This window comes from Sus scrofa, chromosome 14, assembly GCF_000003025.6.
Source record: "Sus scrofa isolate TJ Tabasco breed Duroc chromosome 14, Sscrofa11.1, whole genome shotgun sequence".
NCBI lineage: Eukaryota > Metazoa > Chordata > Mammalia > Artiodactyla > Suidae > Sus > Sus scrofa.
In genome coordinates this window covers 17,728,135-17,749,146 of record NC_010456.5, presented here as the reverse complement: position 1 = coordinate 17,749,146, position 21,012 = coordinate 17,728,135, and the positions used below count along the sequence as shown (strand labels likewise).

General features: G+C 40.5%; 1 protein-coding gene across 6 annotated transcripts in view; it reads left to right on the top strand.

Moving 5' to 3' along the window:
• Positions 1–21,012, top strand: part of GALNTL6 (polypeptide N-acetylgalactosaminyltransferase-like 6) — a 1,214,871-nt gene that overhangs the window by 398,578 nt on the left and 795,281 nt on the right. For 5 of the 6 annotated variants that reach the window (XM_021072439.1, XM_021072442.1, XM_021072445.1 and 2 more), the window contains one exon: positions 17,350–17,458. In XM_021072439.1, the coding sequence (XP_020928098.1) occupies positions 17,350–17,458 (109 nt within the window). Of the gene's footprint in view, positions 1–2,445; positions 5,548–17,349; positions 17,459–21,012 lie in introns of those variants that run through there. The other variant, XM_021072440.1, reaches the window with a different exon arrangement.

Here is a 21,012-nt window from a genome sequence, read left to right as displayed (position 1 = left end):
TTTTTCCCAGTTACTCATTGTATTTCTTTTTTAGCAGCGTCTGTTTGCTTAGAACACCTCCCAGGTGGCAGTAATATATAGGAAACTGATTGACATCCAATGTAAGATTTCACACCCACCACTACATTCTATTAACATTTATGGAGACCTTGGTCCACATAATTTATCGCTTGTTTACGGCATGTGAGTTTTATCTCTTCAACTATGTTATAACTTTTCAAGGGCAGTGGGAATAACTCAAATATCCATAAATGTAGGAGAGATTATGGAAGCTACTGGCATTTATGTCACTTTATCATAACTGAGGGCTCTCACATACTTTATCTGATTTACTACTCAAAACACTTTGTGAAGTAAGGATGGTAGGTATTATTTTTATTACCCTAATTTCATACATGTATTAGCTGAGGGGCCTAAAAGAAATGTAGGTTTCCTGCACAGTGTTTGAAACCTTAATATATGTCTTCTGGGTCCCGAATGCAGAGTACTTGTACTCCATCATATGGGCTTCTAAAGAACAAGTATAGTGGTAGGTCTGTGGTTAATTGTGAGGATAAAATTCCATTGGTTGATTTATAAAACCTCAGATAGGTTTGAGAATAAAGGCCGTCTTTCCTTCCTCGAGATGCACACATGCATCTTCAGGATTATCACCATAGAATAGTTATAATAAATAAAATGGTTCTAATTTAGCGTCAAGGAGCAAATTTGTTGTTTGTTTGTTTGTTTGTTTATTCACCTAGGGTTTCCAGAGAGACACCCTCTAAAAAACATTTCAAGATTATTTAAAAGTCAAGTACAGTGGTCAGGTAGCCCAAAAGCCCCTCAGTTCATCCATGTGTCTCACCTAATTGTGTCACATCTCTGATCCCAGAAGATATTTGAATTTGCTCCCTCTGACAAACACATCATCTATGAGTAATGTTTTGCCCTTGGAGACTATTTTCCTGACCCATTCTTAAGTACATTATCTTTTGATGGGCTCTTGGCGTCAGCAATAATGACTACATATGGTTTCTACTTAATAGATTCTGTCTCTTCCATCCCTGCTACTTTTCCAAGTTAATTATTTATAGCAACATTACAGTGAATAAAAAAAGTCCACAAGGTGAAAAAGAATGCTCACAAATAAGAGACTGACCTAGTGATGGGTCTGAAATACATGCTGCATGCAAGTACAACACTCTTTCTATTTATTTACAAGGACATAGATAATGGGTCTCTACTGCTTTAGCTATATAGAGGACACATGGCATCACCCAGGAGAGAAGCAGTGGATCTGGCACTGGACATGGCTCACATGAAAGGAAAGGGCAGGATACTGCTGGGTCATCTGCTGATGGTTAAGCTTTCAGAACCAAGTTCTACACAATGGACTGGGATCAATTTAGGTTTATTCACTCATCTTTTGGGCAGGTAAAAGGAATGCAAACACACATTCTGTATATTGGTCATCAGCCCTCCAAAAATTAATTAATTAAAGATTTTGTAGTAGAATGAAGCACAAGTTTTATAAATGAGTCTGACCTTTTTTTTTTTTAATGCTTTTTAAACTATCATTGATGTACAATGTTATATTAGTTTTAGGTGTTCAACATAGTGATTTAATGCTTGTCTAGATTACCCTCCATTTAAAGTTATTATAAAATATTGGCTATAGTCTCCATGCTACACAATATATCCTTTTATTTTATTTGACACATAATAGTTTGTAATTCTCCCTCCCTGTGTCCCTCCCGCCTGCCCTCTCCTCACTGGTAACCATTAATTTTGTACTCTGTATCTATCAGTCTGTTTCTGTTTCATTATAGTTGTTTGCTTGCTTTATTTTTCGGATTTCACATGTAAGTGATAACATACAGTAGTTGCGTTTTTCTCTCTGGTTTATTTCACTAGCATCATACAATCCAGGTACATCCGTGTTGCTGAAAATGGCAACATTTCATTTTTTAGGGCTCATATTCTATTTTATATATATCATAACTTAATCCATTCATCTGTTGATAGACACTTAGGTTGCATCTGTATTTTGGCTGTTGAAATTAATGTTGCTGTTGGCTGTTGAAATTAGGGTGTATTATCTTTTTAAATTAGTGTTTTCATTTTCTTTGGATATATATCCAGGTCTGGATTGCTAGATCATACAGTAGTTCTATTTTTAACTTTGTAAGGCTGCTCCATATTGTTTTTCATTGTGGCTGCCCCAATTTACTTTCCCACAACAGTGTGCGGGGGTCCCTCTTTCTCCACATCTTTGGCAATGGTTATTATTTGTTGTCCTTTGACAATAGCCATCTGACAGGTGTGAGGTGATATCTCATTATGGTTTTGATTTCCCTTTCTCTAATAACTAGTGATGTTGAGCATCTTTTTTCATGTGTCTGTTGGTCTCCGTATGTCTTCTTTGGAAACATGTCTATTCAAGTCTTCTGCCCATTTTTTTAATCTGGTTGTTTGGGATTTTTTGTTTTTTAATTAAGTTGTATAAGCTATTATATATTTTTTCAGACTTACCATTTTCAAATGTCTTCTCCGATCCTGGAGATTGTCTTTTCATTTTATTGATGGTTTCCATTGCTGTGCAAAGGCATTTAAGTTTAATTAGGTCCCATTTGTTTATTTTTGCTTTTATTTTCCTTGAAAGAGGAGACAGATCCAAGAAAACATTGCCAAAACTTATGACAGTTTTTCTTAATGTGATAATTGTGCCTCTCTCTATTCATGTGGAATAGTGGCCCTCAAATTTTAGTAAGCCTCAGAATCACTTGGAGAACTTATTAACCTAAACGTCTGTGGCTCTCTCATCTGAAAGTTTCTGAGTGAACATGCATGAGTTGGGAGAAGGGAATTGTATTTCTAACAAGTTTCCAGGTGATGCTGATGTTGCTGGTCTCTGTGATGGATGCATAGATAAGAGGAAGCATTAGTAGAGCAAATCCTCAGATAACCTTTATTAAAGCAGTTTCAGGTGGCCTGCTGTAACCTGATTCTTCTGCCATCATAAAATTGTCTCATAATGCCAACTCATCTTACAGGGGCACCAATAACTGCCAATAATGTCTAAAACATTTTATTTGAGATTTATCAATATAAAGTTATATATAAAAATTTTTAAATGTAATCATAATATAAAGCCTCTGATGATAACCAGGAATGCCCCGGACCACTGCTCTCTACTCCTAATTTCTGATACCCAAGGCAACCATGTCAATTTTCTATCTTTCTTCTGATACAGGCTCCCATATTTGTACATAGAATGTGTATATTACTGTTCTTTGATTTTTTTTCCATTTGTTTTTAACTATTGTTTTCCTGTTATATGACATGTATATTTAGCTATCTTTTTCCACCCTTACCCTCAACCTCTGAAATGGTTACAGCACCACTTTTACTCAACCCATGTTTAGGTAAGAATATTCACACCTAAAGCAAGCAGTGTGTTATAATTACACCTTCCTTCTTGTACATTGGGTTTTTTTGCCTCTAGTTATTAATTGCCCCATTTTCCTTTTGCTTATATTTTTGTATATGCATCATTAATCCATCCTAATCTCTTTGGAAGAACTGTAACTCTTAATATGTTTTTAAAGATAGGAGGACAGTAAGTTTTTCTATATGCTTTTTTTTTTTTTTTTTTTTCACAAAAGCATCCTTTTTGGAGCTGCTTTCCACCCCATCCACCTTGTACATTCAGGATTGGATGTTCTCTAGATGTACTTCTTCCATTTTGCCACTTCCCTTCAACTTTTATCTTTATGTCTCTGATTCTCTTGTTTTTTCTCTCCCTCTCTTCCCCCTCCCCCTCCCTGTTATCCTGCTCCTCCTTTTTCTTCTTTTTCTTTTGACTTTCTTCATGGCATTCCTTTGACCTTCACTTTCCAATGGTCTCTCAATTACTCTCTTACTATCTCATTTTCACATTCCAAGAGTTCTTTCTCATTCTCAAAATTCTCTTTTTAAATTTCACTTTCAATAGAGAACCTTTTCTTAAAGCTCTCTGAGGAAATTAAATTTAGATTTTTTGGAGGAAGGGTCAGTTTTCTTCTGAGCCTTACATTGCCTCCATTTCTTTCAGGTTTATCAGAGCTCTTGTTTATTTCAGCCTCTGATTTTATGTTAAAATTCTCCCAAATGCCTCGTAATTCTTGGCTGTTCCTACCTGTAAGTGAAGGAGTGGAAACACTCCTATGAAGTGCTGTGTGTCTGGAAGAACTTCCCCTCACAGTTACTAGGTGTGCAGTTACCTGGGCGCCAGTGCCTGGTCCTTTCTTTTTATTCAGTTTTTTAAAATAGGAATTTATCTTCTCTTGTCTAAGGGGCGTGAGTCTGCTGGCAGCTTTCTGGGAGCCCAGTGAGGGCCATATGTGCTTAACAACACTCAGTATATAGACTCACAGAGAACCCTGATTTTTCCTACAGGGAGCGGCATGAGAACACACTTCTTTCATTTAAACTCCAGTTCTCTACAGGTGGATAGCATGGTGGATGGGCCTCAGGAATCACCTGGTTGTTGAAAAAGGGAATCTAACCCAGGAGAATCTAATCTATGTAAAAATGTCGATCTTACGATTTTCACCTATAATCCTGTCCTCAGAAATACTTGATGCCTCCAATTTTACATATTTTAGAAGTTCATTGGCCAAAAAACCAAAAAAAATTCCCTCCCAGTAACTCTCAGACATTTATAAAAAGTTCACGTCAGTTCCACTGTCTGCTTTCTTGATTCTCTGAGCTTTACTGTCATTCTCAGAGGTTTTCTGGAGGAAGCAAATATTAACTCTTGTGGTCAATCTGCTTTCTTTTACCAGCTGCTAAGAATTATCTGCTTTAAATATAACAAGATAAGGGAAACTGAATGTGCCTGACAAAGTTGGAGGAGGTCACGGAAAGGTCATGACCCCTGGTTAACCGCAAACTGGACGTAAGCAGTGGGAGGCTCCTCACCCCTCCCTGGTCCTTGGAATGGGCGCTTTGCCCACTGTTTCCACTTAAGACCTCTTTCAAGGATTCAGGCTCAAGAGAGAGCAAAGCAGTGCTGAGACCATCTGATTGGATAGTGACTAAGCCCCACCCCTTAAGGCCTCCCAATAAAGGTTCAAGATGCAGGTGGGTGGTGCAGAGAGTTGTTGGTCTTGGGGCTGTTCCCCACAAACCTGATGCTTACTGTGTCAGTTATCTGCATGATACACTTGCCTCTTCTGATCTGGGCAGGGTGGGGGTGGAGTCTGCATCCTTCTCTGGGCTCTCCTTGCAGTCCACGTAAGGGGGCTGGCTTGTGAACTAACAATTGGGAACCCCAAAGCAGCCCAAAGAAACGGGCCTGTGGAAAGAGATATCTACAGGAAAGATCCCAAGTTGGCTGACACCCTCTATGTGGGGAGGGGTGGTCCGAATATTAGATGCTTGTGGATGTCCGGAAAACACCAGATGGACCAGTGCAATTACCTAGAGAATTGCTGTAACGCCCAGCGCCCAAGACAGGGAAGAAATGATCCCGGAAGTGGGCCGACCTCTCCTCCACAGATGCTGCTAAAGACTGAAACTCAGGTTAGAGATTTCAACAAGGGCAGAGGTTGCAGAAGGACGCGTGGATTGAGGGGGTGGGATGATGTGCCGGGAACCTCAGCCGGGGTTTGCAAAGCAAGGGTGCCATCACCACGGATAAGGTCCAGTGCTTGTGACATCCTGATTGGAATGTTAAAAGAGATGGGTGCCCTGGGGAGTTGATGAGGGTGAAGACAAGGATGTTGTAGTGATGACAATAGGATGAAACCCCTCACCTTCCAACCCCTCCTACAAAGGAAAGCAAGAGCACAGCAACAGCAATGGTGACCCCAGCCAGCAGGCAGTCCCCAGCTCAGGAAACATTCAGGAGGGGAGAACATAGTACCGCTGTAGTATTGATGCAGCTGTGGAGCACCAGAGAAAGTGCCCAGGAGAGGTTAGTGGCACTTATGGGACGGGAGCTAGGGTAGGGGGAGGTGTTTCCCTGACCCCAGGAGGCAGGGAAATGAGCACTGTGGCCACCCACCTTGCCTTCCAGCAGCACCTGCAGGACTGGGGGTTTAGGGGTTCACTCCCTTACAAGTTGGATAATTCAGCTGGGGGGAGGGTTGGCTCTCCCTCAGCACAGGGACCCTGGAAATCTGTAGAAGAGGAACCACAAATTCTTAGGGAGTGGGGAACGAGGCAGACCATCTATGCCATCTTGTAAGACCCTGATCAGGGCACACGCACTGCACAAATGAAAGCCAAGTTACTGCTGTCCCACCCCCAGCACTGAGTATGGGATGGGACTTCCATGCCAGCCCAGCTTAGGGGCAAGAAATAGATGGTGTTGGGCCATCCTTTGTCCATTGCTGATCTGGGGTAAACTGACAAAGCCTGGGAACCAGTCTGGGCTATGGAAAGACCTGAGGGAGATGAGACAGAGGGTGCTCAAAAAGCCACCAGGATCTTCCAGAGGCTGTAAGGGTCCAGTAAATAGAACCCAGGAGCAAATATGGTTTGACCTCCTTGCTGTCAGGGCCACACCTGAATAGACTGAGCAACTCATGGATAGCCTTAAACCTGAGCAACAGTTCAGACCTGCCCCACTGGCTCCAGCAGAAGCCTCAGAGATACGGATAGCTATTCAAGGTCGGTGCCTCCTAAGCCCCAGTTGTAGGATGAAGGCCAAGATTATCTCCAGGTGGAGGCTGTCAGGGGCGATAGGAGACATCACCTTGAGCTCAACTCCTCACTGGTGGCCAGAAATAAACATCAGGTGATGGTCACCCTCTGAAGTTTTCTGCCCCCTCTGCACCATTGGTGGTTATGGAGAACAAGCTGTTCTGGTCAGGAAGGCAGGATGGTCCCTTTGACACTGCACACTGGGCATTCTCCCCCATGAGTTTACAAAGTTTTAATGACTCCAGTACCCGAGAACATACAAGATCAAACTCTGCACCCCTGCCATGGTGACATTTGCCTCCAGGTTTATCACATCAGCACCTAGAGGAAAGGCCAGGTGGGAACCAGTAAGTCTTCCCCACCCCCATGAAGCATAGTAACTGGCAGACAAAATGAATTGCCTGTGGGCTTAAGAAAGAAACTATCCAGGAAGTGGACAGAATGCGTATTGCACCCTCTGCCCATAAGGTTTTCAATAGCCCTATGTAGCAGTAAAAAAAAGCAAGATGGTGTGAACCACAAGACAGGAACAAGCTTGTGCCCCCATCTGAGCAGTTGTGCCCCATCTTAGATGCCTTGACCCCGATCCTAGAGTGTACCAGGCTGTGGAGGACCTAGCAAGTACTTTTCTTCAGCCCACTCCTGGCCACTGAGTCATAAGATGGATTTGCCTTTGCATGGAAGGGACTGCATAGGGCATCTGAGACCTACTCCCTCTCCTTCCCATGTCAGTAAAATGGGCCTGTTGCACTGATGATTCAGTGTTAACAGGTGAAGCCTTGCCAGCACAGCAGAGCCTGCAGGCTTTTCTGGAACGTTGGTGAGGGGGAGGATGGGCAATCAAACTGCAGACATTGCAAGGTACAGGCACTGCAGTGATGTTTCAGGGAGTTGCTTGATCGGGTAAGACACATTGTCTCAGAAGCTGTAATGGATAAGGTGCTGACCTATCCAAGCGCTAAGAACCTGAGGAAGTGCAAGCATTCATAGGAATCTGGAGAGTTTTCCAGGACTTTTATTCCCACCTCTCACAGGGCATTCATCCCTTGGTCCTCCTGACAAAGAAAGGGCGAGTGTAGGACTGGGGATCAGGACTGCCAGTCACCTTTGAGGAACGAAAGTACCAGGGAAGGGGATTGAAGACCTTGGCATCTTCCAAGCAGGGCTGTCATTCAAGTTTGATGTGTCTGTGACTCCAGAAGGTATGGGTTGAGGATAGTAGCAGAGACAACAGTGAGAGTACCTCTAGGATGCTGGTCCCAGCTCTGGAAGTGGGCAGAGACCCAATTTCCCCCCAGAGAGCAGCAGACCCTACATCACGCTGCTCCTGGTGGAACCTCCCAGGAAGAAGAAGAGGCTGTAGCAAGAACTCCCCTTCCTCCTGAGGGCTGGGTAGAAATATGTTCTACGGACCCACCCAAACTCCAGGGTAGTTTAAGCGGCAGCCACCGCAGCAGAGAAGCCTGTCTGCCAGCTCACTGTCTCTAGAGATGCGGTGCTCTTAGGCTCTGAAGAGTCTAGTTCCTCCACCTGTGCTCCTCTATTTTGCAGTGATCCCTGCAGTCTGTAGAGGGCAAGTGGGGAACTTCCCGCTGAAGCCTGGCCTGCAGAGGGGTCTAGTCAGGACCACCTATCTACAGGGACTTCAGCTGCTATTCAACCCGGCACCAACACCATCTGGGTGGGAACTGACTGGACTGCAGCACCAGTGGGCTCAACTTAGTGCGGGTGGGCCGTGATCACTCAGGAACCCTGGCCATTAGCCCTCTGCATGGACAGATGGGCTCTTCTAGAGGGAATGACCTGGTGGTTTAGATAATGGGACGCCGCATGGGGGATGATCAAGAAGTTGCATCAGGAGATGCATCAGATGGGTGCATGAATCAGGTGGGCCACTCATTGCCTGTCATGGTCCCCACCCACCCTTCCAGGGTGCTCCCCAGTGACAGGATATCACCGTCAAAGACAGTGACTTGGTTAGTGCAATGACAGCATATCCTGTGTGTTCTGAACAACATCTGAGGCAACTGCTGAAGGAGCTGAGTTCCGCACAGTGAGGGACTAGCAGATTGATCATGCTTGTTCCTCCCTCCAAGTGAATGCTCTAAACAAGCCTTGGTTTTTGAGGACATTATGTCTGGATTAACTCACACCTCTCCTGTCCACCACACAAACCAGGCTTTGGGAGAATAGAGAAGCTGAGACTGTGTGGATACCCTTGTGAGATAGTGACTAGGGGTCATGTTCAAAGGTCATGATGTGCAAGACTGTGTAATGTGCCATGGTGCTGGATGGAGGTTCTGTTTCTTCTGTGACCCAAAAGCAACAGGACTGATAGAAAAAAATGGATTGATTAAGCAGCAGATGAAATTACTAACCAGTAAAATGGCATGACCGGGTGGACTGAGGTACCACTTCAGCTTGAATACACTTGGGTGATTAACGAGAAGGGCCTGTTGCCATGAAGGCCAGATGGGAACCCCTTCAGGGACACCCAGCACTGTAAAGGCATGGAGGTGGTAGGAAGAAGCCAGCCCCAGATTCTCCCAGGGATCAATGTGCAACAATGATGAGAACACCCAGCCCCATCACATGGGACAGGTAGAGCTACTGGATTTGTGATGGGACGTCCCACAGGGATGAATAGGTTACCCCACAGCCAGGGTGAGGGAGAACCACACAGTCTCCTGTTGTTCTGGGATTCTGTTGTTCTGCTGCCAGCTGGGCTGGTGGGATGTACTATGCCTGGAGTGGAATGTGCACTAGTGAGAGAGGAGAGAAGGTGGGTCCTGGTTTGTTATCTCCTACCCAGCCCCTCTCCTCATGGCTGACTGTGCTGCCTCCCTCAGCCAACATGTGCAGATGCAGCTTGGATCCATTGTTGCCCAACCAGGCCAAGTTCCCAAAGCTGCCAGTCTCCCTCCCTGAAGGTCAGGGGGACATGCTCTGTTTCCCACTGGGACCACCTGGGGCTTCCATCTTTCTCCCCCCACCATCAGCCTGCAAGACATCACAGCTCACACAGACGTTGACTACATTTCCTTGAATGAAGCCCACGAGTCATTTTCCCAAATAGGACAGCCTTGGACATCATTGCTGCCCCAGTGGAGCATATAAACTGTTCACACCTGATGAGTCCACGCTATTAAGTTACAGGAGGATGTAGGTGAGAAGCCATGTGACCAGACCCCCAGCTCAGGGGACCTCATACATCCATGGTTCCAATCATGGGGCTCTTGATGGAAAAAAAAATATATTGAGATTCATCATCTTTATCTGTGTCCTCTCTTGCCTCTGCCTCCAGTACAGGCAACAGGCCACCTCCAGCTGGGAAGGCCCCTGCGGATGGCCCAGGCCCCACTGCCAAAGAGGGGTGTGTGGGAGATTGTAAGAACCTGTCTTGAGGGGTAGGATGCTGGAGGTCACCAAGAGGTCATGACCACTGCTCCACCTCCCACTGAACCTGGGCAAAGGAGGCTCCCCACCCCCACCCCATTCTTGGAATGTACATCTACCCACCATCCTCATGGTGGGAGCCAGTTTCAAGGATGCTGGCTTGAGAGAGTAAAGTGGTGTTGAAACCATGTGGACTGAGTAGTGACTGGATCCACTTAAGGCCTCTTGATCAACTTTTAATATTCTAACAGATGGATGTGGAGAGCTACTTGTCCTGAGGCAACAAGCCTCCTATGTAAGATCCCTCCTATTAAACCTGCCCATCCCAAGGGTCTGCCTCTTTCTTGGTCTCTCCTTGCCCTTCTGGCACAAGAGTGGGGCCAGCTTGCCAACTAGCAGGTGTTCAGGGAGCTTTGCATATTTGGCATTTATACAATATCTCCACGTTTCAGGTCAAAATGTATTTTGAAATTATCTGTTTTAATCTGAAAGGGATGTCTTAAAATTGATATTATCTGAGAGTTCCTGTTGTGGCTCAGCAGGTTATGAACCCAACATAGTGTCCATAAGGATGCAGGTTTGATCCCTGGCCTCGTTCAGGGGGTTAAGGATCTGGCATTGCTGCAAGCTGTGGTATAGGTCGCATATGCAGCTTGGATACAGTGTTGCCATGGCCATGGTGTAGGCCTCAGATGCAGCTCTGTTTTAACACCAAGCCTGGGAATTTTCATAAGCCACAGGAGCAGCAGTAAAAAAATAAATCAATAAATAAAAATAAATCAATATTATCTGTATCAGTGTAAGATTTCCATTACTTCTTAGTAGTCATTGTTGGAAATGCATAGCTGAGACAAAACATGGGTTTTATATTTTTTTATTTTTTTCCATTACAGCTGGTTTATAGTGTTCTATCAGTTTTCTACTGTACAGCAAGGTGACCCAGTCACACATACACATATACATTCCTTTTTTTCACGTTATCATGCTCCATCATAAGTGACTAGATATAGTTCCCAGCGCTATACAGCAGGATCTCTTTGCTTTTCCATTCCAAAGGCAATAGTTTGCATCTGTTAGCCCCAAATTCCCAGTCCCTCCCACTCTCTCCTTCTCCCCCTTGGGAACCACAAGTCTGTTCTCCATGTCCATGATTTTCTTTTCTGTGGAAAGTTTCGTTTGCGCCATATATTAGATTCCAGATATAAGTGAAATCATATGGTATTTGTCTTTCTTACTTCACTTGGTATGAGAGTCGCTAGTTCCATTCATGTTGCTGCAAATGGCATTATTTTGTTCTTTTTATGGGTGAGTAGGATTCCATTGAAATATATATACCACATATTTTAGTTTATTCCTCAGTCCATGGACATTTAGGTTGTTTCTATGTATTGGCTATTGTGAACAGTGCTGCAACGAACATGCGGGTGCATGTGTATTTTTCAAGGAAAGTTTTGTCCGGATATATGCCTGAGAGTGGGATGCTGGGTCATATGGTAGTTCTATGTATAGTTTTCTACGGTACCTCCATACTGTTTTCCATAATGGTTGTACCAATTTACATTCCCACCAATGGTCCAGGAAGGTTCTCTTTTCTCCACACCCTCTCTAGCATTTGTTATTTGTGCACATGTTAATGATGGCCTTTCTAAATGGTGTGAGGTGGTACCTCACAGTAGTTTTGATTTGCATTTCTCTAATAGTAAGTGATATTGAACATTTTTTCATATGTTTGTTGGCCATCTGCATATCTTCTTTGGAAAAATGTCTATTCAGGTCTTTTGCCCATTTTTCAATTGGGTTGTTGGCCTTTTTGCTGTTGAGTTATATAAGTTGTTTGTATATTTTGGAGATTAAGCCCTTGTCCGTTGCATCATTTGAAACTTTTCTCCCATTCTGTAAGTTTTTTTTTTTTTATGTTTTCCTTTGCTGTGCATAAGTTTGTCAGTTTGATTATGTATGATTGGTTTATTTTTGCTTTTATTTCTATTGCCTTGGGAGATTGACCTGAGAAAACATTTGTAAGGTTGATGTCAGAGAATGTTTTGCCTATGTTCTTTTCCAGGAGTTTGATGATGTCTTGTCTTATGTTTAAGTCTTTAAGCCATTCTGAGTTTATTTTTGTGTATGGTGTGAGGGTGTATTCTAGTTTCATTGATTTATATGTGTCTGTCCAGTTTTCCCAGAAATACTTGCTGAAAAGATTGTCTTTTTCCCAATTTATATTCTTGCCTCCTTTGTCAAAGATGTATTGACCATAGTTGTCTCTATTCTGTTCCATTGGTCTGTCTTTCTGTTTTGGTACCAGTACCACACTGTCTTGATGACTGTAGCTTTGTAATATTGCCTGAAGTCTGGAAGAGTTATGCCTCCTTCTTGGTTTTTACTCTTCAGGATTGCTTCGGCAATTCTGGGTCTTTTGTGGTTCCATATAAAATTTTGGGTTTTTCTTCTAGTTCTGTGAAAAATGTCATGGTTAAATTGATAGGGATTGCATTGAATCTGTAGATTGCTTTTGGTAGTATGGCCATTTTTACAATATTAATTTTTCCAACCCAAGAGCATTGAATATCTTTCCATTTCTTTGAATCCTCTTTAATTTCCTTGATGAACATTTTGTAGTTCTTAGCATATAAGTCCTTTGCCACCTTGGTCAGGTTTATTCCCAGGTCTTTGGTTTTTTTTTTTTTTTTTTTTTTGGATGCAATTTTAAAAGGTAATTTATTTTTGTATTCCTTTTCTAATATTTCATTGTTAGTATATAGAAATGCAATCTATTTCTGAATGTTAATCTTATATCCTGATACTTTGCTGAATTTGTTGATCAGTTTGAGTAGTTTTGGGGTTGAGTCCTTAGGGTTTTCTATATATACTATCATGTCATCTGCATATAGTGACAATTTTATCTTGTCCCTTCCAATTGGATACCTTTTATTTCTTTTGTTTGTCTGATTGCTGTGGCTAGTACTTCCAATACTATGTTGAATAAAAGTGGTGAGCATGGTCATCCTTGTCTTGTTCCAGATTTTAGTGGGAAGGTTTTCAGCTTTTCTCCATTGAGTATTATATTTGGTGTGGGTTTGTCATAAATGGCTTTGATTATGTTAAGGTATGTTCCCTCTATACCTGCTTTGGTAAGACTTTTTATCATGAATGGATATTGGACTTTGTCACATGCTTTTTCTGCATCTATTGAGATGATCATGTGGTTTTTGACTTTTCTTTTATTAATATGGTGTATGTCATGGATTGATTTGTGTATGTCAAACCATGCTTGTGAACCTGGGATGAATCCCACTTGGTCATAGTGTATGATCTTTTTTATATGTTGGATTTGGTTGGCTAAAATTTTGTTGAGAATTTTTGGTCTGTATTCATCAAAGATATTGGCCTATAGTTTTCTTTTTTAGTGGTATCTTTGTTTGGTTTTGGTATTAGGGTGATGGCATCATAGAATGTCTTTGGGAGTGTTCCTTCTTCTTCAACCTTTTGGAAAAGTTTAAGGAGGATGGGTATAAATTCCTCTTTATATGTTTGATAGAATTCACCTGTGAAGCCATCTGGTCCTGGACTTTTATTTGTAAGGAGTGTTTTTATTATATATTCAATTTCATTTCTAGTGATTGGTCTGTTCAGTTGATCTATTTCTTCTTAATTCAGTTTTGGTAGGCTTTAAGTCTACAAAGTTGTCCATTTCTTCTAGGTTGTCAAATTTGTTGTCATATAATTGTTTATAGTATTCTATTATGGTTTTTTTTTTTGTATTTCTGTAGTATCTATTGTTATTTCTCCTTTTTCATTTCTTGTTTTGTTTTTTGGGGTTTTTTTTTTTATCTCCTATTGGCAAGTCTGGCCAGGGGGTTGTCAATTTTGTTTACCTTTTCAAAGAACCAGCTCTTGGTTTTATTGATTTTTTTTCTTGTATTTTTTGAATCTCTAATTTGTTGATTTCCCCTCTGATTTTTATGATTTCCTTCCTTCTGCTGATTTAGGTTTTGTTTGTTCTTCTTTTTCTAATTCATTTAGGTAGTAGGTTAAATTATTGATTTGAGGTTTTTCTTCTTTTTTGACAAAGGCCTGTATCACTATGAATTTCCCACTAAGCACTGCTTTTGTGACATCCCTTAGATTTTGAATGGAGTCTCTTCATAATCATTTGTCTCAAGGTATTTTTTAATTTCTTTCTTGATTTCCTCATTGATTCATTGGTTTTTTAGTAGCATGTTGTTTAGTCTCCATGTAGTTAGTTTTTTCACATTTCTTTTCCTGTTATTGATTTCTAGTTTCATGCCATTGTGGTCAGAGAGGATACTTGAAATAATTTCTATAGTCTTAAATTTGTTGAGGTTAGACTTGTTCCCCCATATGTGATTGATCCTTGAGAATGTTCCATCTGCACTTGAGAAGAATGTATGTTCTGACTTTTTTGGATGTAAGGTCCTGAAAATGTCAATTAAGTCTAACTTTTCTATTGTGTCATTTAGGATCTCTATTGCCTTATTGATTTTCTGTCTAGAGGATCTGTCCATTGATGTGAGTGGGGTGTTAAAGTCTCCTACGATGATTGTATTCCCATCAATTTCTCCTTTTATGTCTGTTAATATTTGCCCTCTGAGAGCCTGCACATGTTCAGGGAGATTGCTATGGTGGTCTGTCCCTCTTCTCACCCTCCCCAACAATGGTGCCTTGCTTCTCCTGAAGGCCCAGACCTCTTCACGGATTCCCTCTGCCATGGCGTTCCACTCCCAGCCCATAGTACGCCACTCCCCTGCCCCTCAGGCTCTCCCCACACAGCCAACCCTAATCCTCTCCCAGGAACTGACCTCCAAAGCCTGAATCTCAGCACCCAGCCCCCACCCAAGTGTCTCAGGCTGTGGTGTCTAGGGAGGTGGTACAGATAATCTGTGAGACTTTCACTCTATTTTGCCCTCCTCTGTTCTGCTGCTGTGCTTTTCTTGGTGACTTTGAGGTCCCTCCATCTCGGTTGATCTCCCCTTCGGCTAGGTGGCTTCCCAGGATATGGGTTCCTTTGCTCTTTCACAGTTCCATTTCAGGAATGCTAGTCCTGTCCTGATTCTTTTTTTCTCAACCTATGTCTTTTTCTTTTGTTCTATCCAGGTATGTCAAGAGTTTCTTGACCTTTTTGGAAGTTTAAGTTTTTCTGCGAGTGTTCAGTAGATGTACTGTGTGAATCATTTTACATGTAGATGTGTTTGTTGATGTGTTTGTGGGATATGAAGTGTGTGATGTCTTACTCCTCCACAATCTTGATCCTTCCTCAGGTTTTGTATTTTAAAGTTATTTAGTTATTTGCCTATTTAAAATTTCCCAATCATGGCTGTTGTGAGTAAAATTTCTATTTATGAAATCTATATCAATTAGGAAAAACGCATCAGGTTTTTTAGTATCACTATTATAACTGCAAAATTATTTTTTCCCATTTCATTCTAATTTTTTCTGTTAATTTTTTGATCTTTTCTTCCTTATCATCCTCCTTTTAAAATGTATCCTTATTATTCTAAATATTTTATATAAACTCACCATTATCTTCTATTATCTCTGTTACTTTTTCTTGAACTCACCACTGTTACAATTTTTAAAAATATGTATAAATAATAGTTACCTGATCCAGAAAAATCTTTCCTCTGATTTAACTACTTTGATTTTTGTGAAATACTAAGTGCACTTTTATTCTTGCAACACAACTGGATCCTTTATAAGCTATAAAGATGGACTGAAGGTAGATTTTTTTTTTTCATAAGCTCAGTAACTATTTCAAACTAAGGAATAAAATCTTTTATTTGCCTTGTAAAAAGCTCTTAGGATTAAAAATTCATCACTGAAATATTTATCTTTTGTTTTACCTAAACTTTCAACATGTTCTTCTCTTTACTCTGTAGATATATTATTTATTTCCACAAATTAACCAAATAAAAGGAAAATGGTATGTAAATATGAAACCATTTATTTTATGTTACCTCAAGTATTAAGATTATGAAAATAAGAGTTCACTTATGGTGCAGCAGGTTAAGGATCCAGCATTTTCACCATAGTGGCTTGGGTCACTGCTGTGGCTCAGGTTCATCCATGACCTGGAAACTTCCACATGCCACTGTGGGTGTGGCCAAAAAAAGATTGTGAAAATAAATTTCACTCAAGATAGTTGTTGTTTATTACTAAAAGAAACACTATACAGAATTCCCATTGTGGTTCATTGTGTTGAGAACTTGACATTGAGTCCATGAAGATTCGATTCCTGGCCTTGCTCAGTGGGTTAAGTATCTGGCATTGCCACAACTGCATTTTAGGTCACAGGTACAGCTCAGATCTGCTGTTTCTGTGACTGTGGCATAAGCCATCAGATGCAGCTCATATTCAGCTTCTAGCCTGGGAACTTCCATCTGTTTCAGGTGTGGCCATAAAAAGAAAAGAAAAAAAAAAAAAGGCAAAATAAACACCATAAAAAAGAAATAAAATAAGTAATTTCAGCAATGTACACAGAAATAATTTTCAAGATAACATCAGAATATACTGAGTTTTACTAAAGCATAAAACATGTGACTGGAGTTGCTGACTTGGTAACGATTTCAACAACAAGAATAACCGTATACCATAATTTAACAGAAATCCAGATAGGAGGCAGTATTTAATAGTTGTTAGGAATACAATTTTGGTCTTAACAGAACTGGTCCAAGTGCTGACTTTGCCACTGTGGTTTAATTCAAGTTAATTCACTTCTCTGGGTCTTCATTTAATTGGCAGATAAATGGAGATTTACACTGAAAGACTCTCATAAAGACTCTCATAAAGACAGAATGATCTATACACAGAGCATATAACTGTACCTTCTACACAGTGAGCATTCCACAAATGTTGCTAAAATTGCCTACAGGCCATTCAGATGTACTTCACCAAAATGAATGAGTCCATACAAATCACAAACAAAAATATTTCCATTTAATATGAAATTTCTGGCATTACTAGGATTTACACTTTGGGCAAGTGAAGACAACTAGGCATTTACTCTCAGAGGTTGTACCCTGATCATCTCTGGATGAAATGAAATAGGAAATGTTAGGTGTGTGACACATACTCTTGTTTAAAACTGGTAAAAGATTTTAAGACATGTATAGAGCTGGTCAACAGCAATAGCTTTCTTTCCAGTTTCCTGGGAAGAATCCCTAAATCAAGCATCCTTTGCCTGTTGTGTGTCTGGCTATGTTTACCTGCCATGCAAGAGGAAATACCTCCTTTTTATGCTCTGAATACTTTCCTTTTCCACAGACATTTCCACTGGGCCTGGGAGATGGGCAATTCTATGCATGGACAGATGGTTTGAGAAGAAAGGACTGGCATGACTATGGGAGCATTCAGAAAGAGGCTATGCGCTCAGGTATGGAGTTCAGTGTAACCCAAAGTGCTGCTTTCCTTACTGCAGTGTCTCCTTTGTCACTTACAGGATCTCTAATTAGCATTTCTTCTGCACACGGTAAGGTAGGTTTCATGGGGATGTGGGAGGTCAATGCTGGGCAGAATTAAAACAATTTCAAATTTCAGAGAGAAAATAACAGATAGCTTTTAGGGTAGCAGCTGAACAAAAGATCACTCAAACTTTAGAAATCTGCAGTGCTTTATATCTACAAAGTGTGTTTCAGTCATTTGTGGGGGTATCTTGGATTGATTGGTGAGACTTGACTTGGCAATTGCATGTCTTGAGCTGGATCCACTCATTAAGGCTGTGGTATATCTAATGGGCTATACGAAAGATGGAAGAGGTATCCCAGTTCTAGACACTGGCAGACAGATCAAAAGAGACAGGTTGGCAATTCTTGGGCAAACCAATAGGCAGTTAAATGGACTTAAGCAGGTGTGTATATGCATAGCAGAATTCTAGTCTTGGGCTAGACTCAGAGGAAACAATTTACTTCTTAGACAAAGGAACAGGAAAAAATAAGTCTTTCCAGAAGAACGCAAGTAGTTGGAAACAGATTCTGAAGAATAGAGAAGTAGAAATCAAGTGAAGGTGAATAACATATGATAGAAAGTCTATATTCTGTTATTCAACCAAAGGAGCTCTGGGTTTTTTTTTTTTCTTTCATAGTGAGGGTATCACAGAAATAGAGATACTATTATTTGGTAAAGACACCTGAGGAGCACAGAAATGGTGCATTCCAGATCAAATCAGCAGCAGAACTAGAAGTAACCCAAGGCTCAAGTTCTTCTGGTCAAACTTCCTCCTAACTCCTCCCCTCAGGAAGACAGGACTGAGGGTGTTCAGATGGTCATGAAATTCTTCAGGGCTGTGAATGTTCTCAGCTCTGGGTCAGGTGGGCTCAATCTAATTATAGTCTTTCACTGTCTTCTATTCCAAATAAAGGTAACCCCTACCCCCTTGCTTGTCATCACAATATTCTCTATTCCTCAGAGCATCAGCCTCTTCCAGATCACATCGTCTCTCCACCTTCGCCGTGACTCCATGAATAGTCACAAAAGTGAGCTCCCTAACAGCATCCTCACTTTTCCAGCCCTTACTCTATTTGCTTAATTAGCCTTATTTTCATCCCACCATCTGTTCCTCTTTTTAACCACAGAATGCTGAAAGTTCTTGGAGATGTTCCCATAATTGAATCACTATTAATAATAATAGTAAAGAGCTAAAATGTATTGAGTAGATATTTTGTACTAGGGGCTTTAATATGTATTTTGTTTGAACTTCACAATAAGTCTGATAGGTATTATAATCTCCAATTCGTAAAAAGAAAAAAAGGAAGAAAAAGAACTGAGTCTTTAAGAATTCATGAAATATCATCCAAGGTCAAACAGCTCATAATGAGTAGACAGAGATTAAAAGTCAGATCTTCTTATGCTCCATTACACCCCACTGTCAGATGTTGAATAATATTTGGGCAAAAAGTAGTGATGACAAGGGCACATATGGGAGAGAGAAACACCTGGGTTTATAGCCTACATTTTCTGTGCAAGCGGCAAGTCCGTTTGTCTTTCTGATGTTCTATTTTGCAGAATTGCTCTAAGGATTAAAGCTAACATATCTAAATTAGTTGGCCAATTATTTGTATATAGTATAAACTCCGTTAATGGTAACTGTAATTATTGATCCATATAAGTTACTTTACTTTATTCAGTGTGCCTATCCTTTGCTTGTGGCAATGAGTTTGGGATACAAATCCAATGCTTCACGTTTATTTTTGCTTTATCTGACTCTTTCTGCCTTTTGGAAAAATGTGCCTGTTATGTTCTCATCCTCCCTTGGACCAAGGGAAATTGACCTCAAAGAAAATCAGTAATATAACAAGTTATCTAAAGTACAAATTTTCTGTGCAATGTAAAAGCTTTTAAATGCTAGCATGTTTATGATTCACTGGAAGATATATGAAAAGTATGGTAGACTGTAATTCATTATTTTAAAAAATATTGTGAGGAGTTCCTGCTGTGGTGCAGTGGGTTATGAATTCAACTGCAGTGGCTCAGGTCTTTGCTGAGCACAGGTTAGATCCTTGAACTTCAATATGCCGTGGGTGTGGCCATAAAAATATAATGAAATATAACATAAATAAAAGGAGTGTGCACATATAGACAACACATACAAGTACAAAATCAAAACAAGCACTCTGTTCTCATTATACTAGGCTGAGAAAACAGATAATTTGTGCCTTGTCTCCCCCAAATCTTGAAATTTGTGTTTATTTTCACTTTTCTCTGTACTTCTCATCTCTAAATAGTGTTGCATTTTGCCTGCATTTGGACTTTATCTAAAGATTGTATCATCTTGTATGACTTTGTTCTTTCATTCACAATTATTTTTGAGTTCCATCCATGTGAGTGTGTGCAATTCTAGTTGATTCATGATTAGTGTTGTTTAATTTTCTGCAACATTTTCCACTTTGTAAACATGTTGAGAGTTCTCAGGTTTTGGTCACATATGATGCTGCTCTAAGTATTCTTGTTCATGGTTAGGGGATAGAGACAGTATTTTCTTTTTTCTTTTCGGGGCTGCACTTGCAGCGTTTAGAGGATCCCAGGCTAGGGGTCGAATCAGAACTAAAGCTTCCAGCCATAGCCACAGCCACAGCCACAGCCACGCAGAATCCAAGCCATGTCTGTGACCTACACTGCATCTCACAGCAACGCCGGATACTTAACCCACTGATCAAGGCCACATTCTCATGGATACTGGTCAGGTTCATTATCACTGAGCCACAATGGGAACTCCGAGACAGTGTTTTCTTATAGTACATATTTAATAGTAGAATTTGCATGTGCAAGGAATACACATTTCAATTACCTTCTGTAGACATGACAAACCCTTTTCCAAAGCTGATGTACTGATTTACTTCCATTGATCTGCATCCTGTCAACACTTAATATTATTGTCTGATTTTTCTTTTTTTCTCAGTTTGGTGGTATGAAATACTCCGTCATTGCATAAATTTACATTTTACTAATTTTAATGTAGTTCATCTCTTATTTACACTCATGGGCCATCTGTGCCTTCTTTTTGGTAAAAAAAATTCCTACTCATTTCTCTTTCCAATTTTTAAATTTCTTTTTCTTATTGATCCACAGAGTGTTCTCAATTTATTTGGAATATTATCCTTTGGTTGTTGTACATAGTGGAAATATCTTATCCCACATTTTGTATATTGTTTTTTAAAAACCTTTGCGTGTATTGTCTAATGAAGAGAAATTCTTAAATTTGTGGTAGTTAAATCTAAAAAACAATAAGATATACCCTTTAAAAATGATGTTCTATATTGTCTTTTTAAAACTTGAGAATTTTTACCTTTTACCTTTAGTTTAAATGTAACTCATCTTCATTTTTATATGATGTGAGGAAAGTGACCAATATTTTTCAGTTTTTACCTAGTTAGGTATCTAAGTAACAGTGCCATTTATTGGAAATGTATCTTTTCCCACACTGATCATCAG